Source organism: Cyclopterus lumpus, chromosome 9 (assembly GCF_009769545.1).
Source record: "Cyclopterus lumpus isolate fCycLum1 chromosome 9, fCycLum1.pri, whole genome shotgun sequence".
Classification (NCBI taxonomy): Eukaryota; Metazoa; Chordata; class Actinopteri; order Perciformes; family Cyclopteridae; genus Cyclopterus; species Cyclopterus lumpus.
Window position 1 is genome coordinate 26,041,391 of NC_046974.1, and position 9,936 is coordinate 26,051,326.

Below are 9,936 nucleotides of genomic sequence, written 5' to 3' on the forward strand. Positions count from 1 at the left end.
ATAGTCCTGAAAGGGTTAACACGCTTCACTGGACTATTGTCTGCTGCCACCTTGTGGGACATTTCTTTCTCCCAGCAACGTTAGTAAAAACAAATGTCAGCTAATGTTACACTTCATGTATAATCCTATGTGTTCAAGTCTTATATGTGTTATGTTCTGTTCCAAGATTTGATATGTTACAATACAGATACTGGATACTGTAGAACAATTACAACGTTGTTTTGCCATATTTGTGGCCTCCAAAATGCTCATGTGAAGTGTCTTGAACTTACATTTCTCATATGAAAGGCTCAGATATGAGAGACGGGGGGGTGACTTCATGGAGTGGGTTTGTTGCGTGTTTGTGGCCTCTGCTGATCATGTATGTGCTCCTCCACTTTCACTTTCAGCTCAGATGACAGCAGCAGTGACTCCATCATGATCAGTGGTGCATGAACTCACTTCATCTTTTCCCTCTTTCATTTCTGACCAGCCGAGTGCGGCTTTGACTGTCGAGGTGAACGTGTGAGACAAATAACCATCACATGTTGGTCACTTGTCACCTCACAGCAAAAGGGGCCTGGGTTCAATCCCCGATCCCGGGTGGTCCTCCAGTATGGAGTTTGCACGTTCTCCCCTTGGCAGCGTGGGTTCTCTTCGGGTTCTCCGGCTTCCCCCCTCAGTCAAAGACATAAAGCTCAGGTTAATTTAAACATAAATTGCCCGTGAATGTGAGCGTGTCTGTCTCGATATGTGCCCCGCGATAAACTGCCGACCTGTACAGGGTCTTCTGCCTTCACCCAACGTCAGCTGGAATCGGCTGCAACTAAATAGGACAAGCAGATAATGGAATATTCAGCGGGTTATGTGCTGAACTACTTCGTATTCAGGAGCTGGAGTCTAACTCGGTGGACCTCACAACGATGACAAGAATCCAGGAAGTCACTGTGACCATTTTGAAAACAGCCTGTCAAAGCAAACACCGGAAAATATCTGGGTGTCAACTATTGGATGGATTGTCATGAAATTTGATACAGACGTTCATGTCCCCGTCCAGGATGAACTGAAATAACCTTTGTTTGGCTAAACCTTTAATCAAGCACCATCATAAGTTCAGAATATTTATGCATCCAATACTTTGGTTTTATGATCATGTGCCTGAAAAACTCTGCGGCCTCTGCTAACATGTGTTAGCATGCTATCACGCTAAACTAATGCTCTGATCACACTGAAAGGGACACAAGCTACTCGGCTAATGGTGGGTCGTATGTTATCATAGAATGTAATAATAGACCAATAAACGGATCAAAGGAGGCGGACGTTTCAAAGAATTTGAGATTGGAAGTTTAAGCATTAAATCATCACTAGGTTTAAAAAAAAAAAAAAGAAACATATTGATCCAGTGAAAAATACATTTGACCTTGAGAAAAAAAACAATGCTGAGAACAGAAAACATAAAATCCCTTGAAAAGTCTCTTAATTGTGTCCTATGAAGAGGATATTGAGCCGAGGAACATCGAACCCCAGGAGCACATTCTGCTGTGATGTTAATGTCCTCACTGCACTCTCTGCAGGAAAACACACGTGCACGTCAAACTATTCCTTCCATGAAGACATTGGCAGGATCAAAACATCCGCTATAAGTCACCCTCAGTCCTGAGGTGAAAAGCGAGCACCAGACCCCCCCACTGAGGTCTGAATCTCCACTCGATGGCGTCCTGCTGTAATGTCTCATGCGTCTGTCAGTGAGACATTTGATGTGTTTCACTCATACAATTATATGTTGAGCCCTGAGTCGTAAACACACCCTGCAGACTTCCCTCGGGGGCGTTCTCTACTTCTGTGGTTTTGGTAATCAACGTACTTCAGCTATGATTTGGTATTAAGGTCAACTGTTAGTGACCTCTGGAAAGCCTCTCTGTTTGCCTCAGATAGCAATGTATGTACACAAAAACAAATAATAGCATGTCATAATTCTGTATTAATTTTGTTTGAATCTGGTATTTTTGCAGTTACAGATAAAGTTTGGGCTCCACTGATATTATTAGTATTATACTATTAGTAGAATTAGATTCCAGTGGCGTCTGCGTAGGATACAATAATAGTGTGCAGTATTTGTCAGCAGCGACTAAATATCCCTCCACTCATAGTTTTAATACAGACGTTACCAAACTTCTCAGACTGTGTCCCAAACCACTTCCAACTAGTAACATCTTTTTCCTTTTTGCTAGAAGTTGCACTCAACTGCCGCTCCAACTCCTCTCCATCTGTCCTTTGGATGTTGTGACCATCTCAACGTCTTTCCTTTTTAACATCCGGTAACGTGACGTGTGTTTTTGTAATAAATAACCGTTTAATGACATTTGTTGGGGTTTTAAGTTCAGTTGGAGTGCCTTGACATTTGTTACAACCCTAATACAATGTCATACTTCAGTATTGATCTTAAATAAAAGGGAGTAAATTATGTCAACTTAAATAGTAACATTTAATCATCAGCCATTATAATACAACTTTAAATATATTTGACGTTTTTATTTTTGGAGACATATTATTCACCTTAGGAACATATATGTGGTAAAATATTCTTGTACTCAAGGTTCTCTTAGCTATAATTATAAATATAATTTTTAAAGAAATATTAACACCCAAAACAGACATAATTCTCACAGTGTTCAAATAGCTGTTTGTACATTCAAAGTAGATATTTTGGATTGTTAAAGTGATTTGTGATCTGTGATGGTCAAACGGTTTTGGATGCACTTCATTCATTTTCTTCTTGAAGCAGCGGCTGCGGGAGAGAGTAGATATGGATTATGAAATACTCCATTTAAATCAAACCTAAATAAACCTTTAATCAGCATATTCTCACCGTGTAAACCAGGTCCTCGGGCCTGGAGTCTGGTCGCTGCCACTCGTGGTTGGACAAAATCTTAAGAACAACCAGGCCAAAGGCCACAATCAATACTCCCAATACATTTGCCAACAAGGCCTCGGGTGGAAGGGCATCATACGCCGGAGGTGCACTGGCTTTGCTGTTGGAAAATACATTCAACAGGGTTTGTCAATGTATCTCCAGGTAAAATATTTATAAAAAAGTAACTCAGGAATATGGCACTCACAGAACAAAGAAGAGCTTCTCATTGATTCCCGAGATGCAGGCAGCGATGCTGAGCCACAGGATGCTGCCTCCCATCCACACATGGACGGGCTTGAGGAGAGCACGCAGAGACACGGGGGAGCAGGGCAGGAGGAAGCCAGCCAAACCCACCACCCACTGGATGGACAAATGAAAGAGGACACAGTGAACACAAAGGCAGCTCCAGACGGAATGAAAACCAGGCCCGCCTCATACATCTACCTGTATGGCAAAAAGGGCCGTCGCAGCGATTCCAATCCAGCTGTGCAAAGAGTAGAGGTTGGGAGTGTTGTGAGCATTGTGGAACTCGAACACAGCGCAGAGACCCACGACTGACAGGACCAGGGCGAGGAGCATCACTGTGGCATGCAGCAGCTTCCAGGGGAGTTTATTCTGACCCCAGGTCAGGGGGATGCGGTACAACACAGCTCCTGCAGGAAGGAGGCAACGACAGAAAACGATGCCATATTGAATTTGTGCGCTGCATTTAATGTCATAATAATAATAATAATAATAATAATAATGCATTTAATTTATATTGCGCTTTTCGTGGTACTCAAAGACACTTTACATAACATAATTATAACATCCTTAAAGCTAAAAAAATAAGAATAACTAAAATTACAGGTAAAACAAAGTTGCTTGGACCCTAATAAATAAAAATAATAAGAACATGGAGCAAACAATCACACATTAAAAGCAGTTCTGAACAGGTGGGTTTTGATTTGCGATTTGAATAAGAAAAGATCAGTGCAGTCTCGGATGAGTTTGAGGAGAGAGTTCCAGAGGGAGGGGGCAGATATAGAGAGTCTGTCAGGACTCAGCCAGCCGGACTCCCTCCTCAGCCCGTTCACACAGTGACACCCGGTACCTCAGAGCGCGCTGCCAGGGAGCTACGGGCTTGGAGGCGGGGACAAGCCAGGGGCGCTCCAACTCACACCTGAAGCCACTCAGCTCGTCCCACGGCTGCAGCTCGTCAGCTCGTTGTATTCGGGGGGATAAAGATCAGGACTGTCTGTGTTGACGTTGCGAGTTCGTGCCATGATGTCCGTGGACTTTCCTCCTTGTGTCGTCACTGAACTTTCCCTCGTGTCTTTGCTGACTTTTTTGTGTGGAGTATTTTCTTGGATTTTTTGGGGTTTGATGTTCGATCACCCGTGGACTAAGGGGACACTTTGAGTTTTTTGTGTTTCTTTTCTAAGTGACTTGTTGTGCTCAATAAACTACGCCGTGTGTTCGGCTAGAACTAAACCTTGCTGTTGTCGTGCGCTTGGGGTCAGAGACAAACCATAACAGAGTCACCTGGGTTACACAGGCATTTTTGGCTCATATGCTTTTGGGCCTGATGGCAAATCTTTTGAGTCTGCATTACAATCTGGAGGCATGGGGTTTGAAAGACATGAGCATTGTTGCCTTATGGGAAATGTAGGATCTGGTGTTTTATAGGAAAATAACTTGTATGCCGAGTACTGAAATTTGATGTGTTATTGTGAAAGGCCCGTCTATAGCGTGTATTGTACAACTTGTAAAGCCCAAGCATTATTAATAGTAATGTGTGAAAGCAGTTGATATCCTGCCATTCAGAGGTTCTACCTTGTACGGAGCGATTGTGGTCACAGAAACAAACAGCAGCCATCATTAGAATACAATGTACCTTGGTGGAGATATACTGCACTTCCTTATTTTCATTAGAAAAACAAGAAGCTGTGACTTCAATCACTGAGGTGTGGCACCACATTTATGCTACAGTAATGCTGCATTTATTATACGGTAGGTCTCCATGATACCTGTAATGTGTAATTATCTTCATGACTGTCACACAGGGAAAAATAGATTAAAGAGTGTTATCCAAAACTTAAAAAGAAAAAAAAGAGCACCCACCGTTGCCGTAGAGCACAATCAGGCCCGTCACCATCAGCACTGGGTGCCAGTTGAACTGCAGCCCCGACCCGTCCCAGGCAAAACCGCCCCGCCACCGGCTGTTCCACACACACACGCACACCACGCAGGCCAGGCTCAGGCCCAGGCACAGCAGGTAGCACACATAGAAGCTCACGATGGGCCGCATCCTGCAGAGGTGTGGAGGCTAAACCAATGAGAAGAGCTCAAATCAGAACAGCGTGTGGGTGAAGCGGTCGATTTGTTTTGTCGGGGAAAGAAACGGGTACGGAAGCAGAACAACCGACACTATAGAAGCAGAACAACCGACACTATATAAGCAGGACAACCGACACCATAGAAGCAGAACAACTGACACCATAGAACCAGAACAACCAACATTATAGAACCAGAACAACAGACACTATAGAAGCAGAACAACCGACACTATATAAGCAGGACAACCGACACCATAGAAGCAGAACAACTGACACCATAGAACCAGAACAACCAACACTATAGAACCAGAACAACAGACACTATAGAAGCAGGACAACCGACACAATAGAAGCAGAACAACCGACACCATATAAGCAGGACAACCGACACCATAGAAGCAGAACAACCGACACTATAGAAGCAGAACAACCGACACTACATAAGCAGGACAACCGACACTATAGAAGCAGGACAACCGACACCATAGAAGCAGAACAACCGACACCATAGAAGCAGAACAACCGACACTATAGAAGCAGGACAACCGACACCATAGAAGCAGAACAACCGACACTATAGAAGCAGAACAACCAACACTATATAAGCAGGACAACCGACACCATAGAAGCAGAACAACCAACACTATAGAAGCAGGACAACCGACACTATATAAGCAGGACAACCGACACTATAGAAGCAGAACAACCGACACTACATAAGCAGGACAACCGACACTACAGAAGCAGAACAACCAACACTATATAAGCAGGACAACCAACACTATATAAGCAGGACAACCGACAATATAGAAGCAGAACAACCGACACTATAGAAGCAGAACAACCGACACTACATAAGCAGGACAACCAACACTACAGAAGCAGAACAACCAACACTATATAAGCAGGACAACCGACACTATAGAAGCAGAACAACTGACACTATAGAAACAGAACAACCGACACTATAGAAGCAGAACAACCGACACTATAGAAGCAGAACAACCAACACTATATAAGCAGGACAACCGACACTATAGAAGCAGAACAACCGACACTATAGAAGCAGGACAACCGACACTATAGAAGCAGGACAACCGACACTATAGAAGCAGGACAACCGACACTATAGAAGCAGAACAACCGACACTATAGAAGCAGAACAACCGACACTATAGAAGCAGGACAACCGACACTATAGAAGCAGAACAACCAACACTATATAAGCAGGACAACCGACACCATAGAAGCAGAACAACCGACACTATAGAAGCAGAACAACCAACACTACATAAGCAGGACAACCGACACTATAGAAGCAGAACAACCGACACCATAGAAGCAGAACAACCGACACTATAGAAGCAGGACAACCGACACCATAGAAGCAGAACAACCGACACTATAGAAGCAGGACAACCGACACTATAGAAGCAGGACAACCGACACCATAGAAGCAGAACAACCGACACTATAGAAGCAGAACAACTGACACTATATAAGCAGGACAACCGACACTATAGAAGCAGAACAACCAACACTATAGAAGCAGAACAACCGACACTACATAAGCAGGACAACCGACACTACAGAAGCAGAACAACCGACACTATATAAGCAGGACAACCGACACTATAGAAGCAGAACAACTGACACTATAGAAACAGAACAACCGACACTATAGAAGCAGAACAACCGACACTATAGAAGCAGAACAACCGACACTATATAAGCAGGACAACAGACACTATAGAAGCAGAACAACCGACACTATATAAGCAGGACAACCAACACCATAGAAGCAGAACAACCGACACTATAGAAGCAGGACAACCGACACTATATAAGCAGGACAACCGACACTATAGAAGCAGAACAACCGACACTATATAAGCAGGACAACCGACACTATAGAAGCAGAACAACCGACACTATAGAAGCAGAACAACCGACACTATAGAAGCAGAACAACCGACACTATAGAAGCAGAACAACCGACACCATAGAAGCAGGACAACCGACACCATAGAAGCAGAACAACCGACACTATAGAAGCAGGACAACCGACACTATAGAAGCAGGACAACCGACACTATAGAAGCAGGACAACCGACACTATAGAAGCAGGACAACCGACACTATAGAAGCAGAACAACCGACACTATAGAAGCAGGACAACCGACACTATAGAAGCAGGACAACCGACACTGGGGCAGGAGACACACGGTTTCAATCCACTGGGAAGCTGCAGCTGTTCAATTAGGGACAGGGCAGACAATGACCAGGGCAGGAAGGCGACACGAGAGACAGGGAAAGAAAAAATAGGTGACGGTGGCTGAAATATGTTTTGCTGCCGTGCACAGCAGAACATCTCGTAGCTTCCGTGGTGGTAGTCCTGTCTGTTTCTGCCAAATATCCAAACTGTCCCTTTAAGACTGAGCTAACTTCTTTGTTTTACTGTAGACATCATGGTCACATGTAGTCATTGTTATGACAGCAATTGAAAGACTATATATTTCTGTCTTTGACAGATTCCGTCATTGAAATGCTGTTGAAACAATGAAAATCTGTGCGAACAAAACTTTCACTTTTCAATCCAATTCAACCCCGTTTAAAGCTTCTGTGCACCACATCCACGCTCAACACCTTTGACACCTTTGACCGCTGCAATGGAGCTCACATGCAGCAGCTGCATCTGAGCTCCATTGCAGCTGCCACCATTAAACGTTAACGCAATTAAATGCCTACCAGAAATAAGAAACAATATAAAAGCCTGGAAATAATTAACCTAACATGACTTTTAACAATCTCAATGTATCCATTGGAAGAACAAAATACACGCTAAACAACAATAACATGTGCTTTCAAAATGATCGACTGCTCAACTCAACTATATTAAATCAGAAGCTGGACATTTCATGATCAGAAGAAATATACAGCAGTGTTGGACGCCTTACCTGATCCACCTCGAACACCGACAACACTTCCTACTCAAACACAAGTTATTGGCTTGGTCTCGAGTGTTCCCTGGTTACTCGTTAACCGATACTCACATTGGCTGCTCTCACTTCGCGTTTCTCTGGTTCAACTGAGAGCTCACTTCCACATTCGGCTGTGTTACTGAGGGGGAAGCGGTCAGAGGTGGAGGAACAGCTGGGAGACCAGGGGCCAGCCTGCCGCATCTGCGCCTATGAATGAGAGGACGGTGTGAGCGGGGCCCGTTCATCAGTTTGGGTGGAGAGCAATTAGAAAAACACACACACACACACACACACACACACACACACACACACACACACACACACACACACACACACACACACACACACACACACACACACACACACACACACACACACACACACACACACACACACACACACACACACACACACACACACACACACACACACACACACACACACACACACACACACACACACACACACACACACACACACACACACACACACACACACACACACACACACACACACACACACACACACACACACACACACACACACACACACACACACACACACACACACACACACACACACACACACACACACACACACACACACACACACACACACACACAGCTGACCTTCCAAAAGTGACACCGAGTGCGTAGAACAACACCTCAGTGGCAAAACCCCAACAAGAACTGTCTGTCAGAGGGAGACGTCTCTCGATACACGGCAGGTTATAGCTCCAAATGTGACACTCGTGCCGTTTCCACGTCTCCGGCGACCTGTTTAAATGGTTGCGACGTAACGTTGTATTCTGACGTCTCTGTAGCAACAAACGCACTTCAACGGTGTCATGTCTACAATACGTCATCGTGACGTGATTCAGGCGCAGCGCCGGTTCTCTCCGAGCCGGGGCGGTATTTAATACGCATGTCTTTGAAGTGTGTTGTAAAGTTCCGCAGCTAACGCCGCTGCTAGCACAAACAGTCGGAATCATTCCCGGGTTCAAGAAGCGGATGTTCGTGCACTCTGCATTCATAAAGACGACATAAAAGCTACGAGAACGAGTTTAAAAACAATTCATTTCAGGGAGAGACGTTTACCTAACTCATTTCCGCATTGGCAGCGCAGGGCCTTGTGGGTAATGTGGTTTTCGTTGTCACCAGCGCTGCTGCAGCTCTCCACGAGTTTTAATCGTGATAACGGCACGTTTGAACCAGTCTGCCAGCTTGTTCCCCTCGGAACAACCGACTGTCGACATTAAATAATATGACACCACTTTATGAATCGTAAGGTCATTGACGCAGTCAAAGCAATAAGACCCAGCAGGCAAAAAGTAACATTTAATTTAAGCACACACTATAAAACAACAACAACACAATAACTAAATAATACACACATTTATAGTCACAATATACAAGGCTGCAATTATAAAAGTATATGAAGTATAAATGAACCGAGGCCTCTCTGTAGGAGGACATGGCTGCTGTGAAGAACTTGTCTTCCAGCTCCACCTGGAGGCAGTATGAGTCCGTTCCTGACTAGCTGTGTGTGGCTGCCATGCATTACAATGCTTTTATATACTGCTGCTCATTGTCTCCTCAAAAAGATGAGAGCAACAACAACAAAAAGGGTACGTTGAAGTGTTTTTGGTCATAACATTTTTACACTGTAAATTTGGAAATACATATAGGACATATAGTTCACTTCATCAAAACATGTAATATATATTTTTTTAGATGAAAGAATA

At 44.1% G+C, this 9,936-nt stretch overlaps 1 protein-coding gene across 2 annotated transcripts; it reads right to left on the minus strand.

The window, feature by feature from the left end:
• Window positions 1-2,484: 2,484 nt before the first annotated feature.
• On the minus strand, window positions 2,485-9,042 carry LOC117736824 (cytochrome b ascorbate-dependent protein 3). 2 transcript variants are annotated; one of them, XM_034542407.1, is made up of 7 exons: window positions 8,822-9,042; window positions 8,265-8,399; window positions 4,997-5,201; window positions 3,338-3,546; window positions 3,099-3,253; window positions 2,849-3,011; window positions 2,485-2,767 (listed from the first exon to the last, which is right to left on the minus strand). In XM_034542407.1, exons 2-7 carry the CDS (start codon window positions 8,391-8,393, stop codon window positions 2,741-2,743), a joined length of 888 nt encoding a protein of 295 aa, XP_034398298.1. In that variant the 5' UTR covers window positions 8,394-8,399; window positions 8,822-9,042; the 3' UTR covers window positions 2,485-2,740. The 2 variants fall into 2 exon arrangements, with proteins under 2 accessions (XP_034398298.1, XP_034398299.1); XM_034542408.1 differs by lacking the exon at window positions 8,822-9,042 and having other exon boundaries at window positions 8,169-8,283.
• Between the last annotated feature and the right edge of the window lie 894 nt (window positions 9,043-9,936).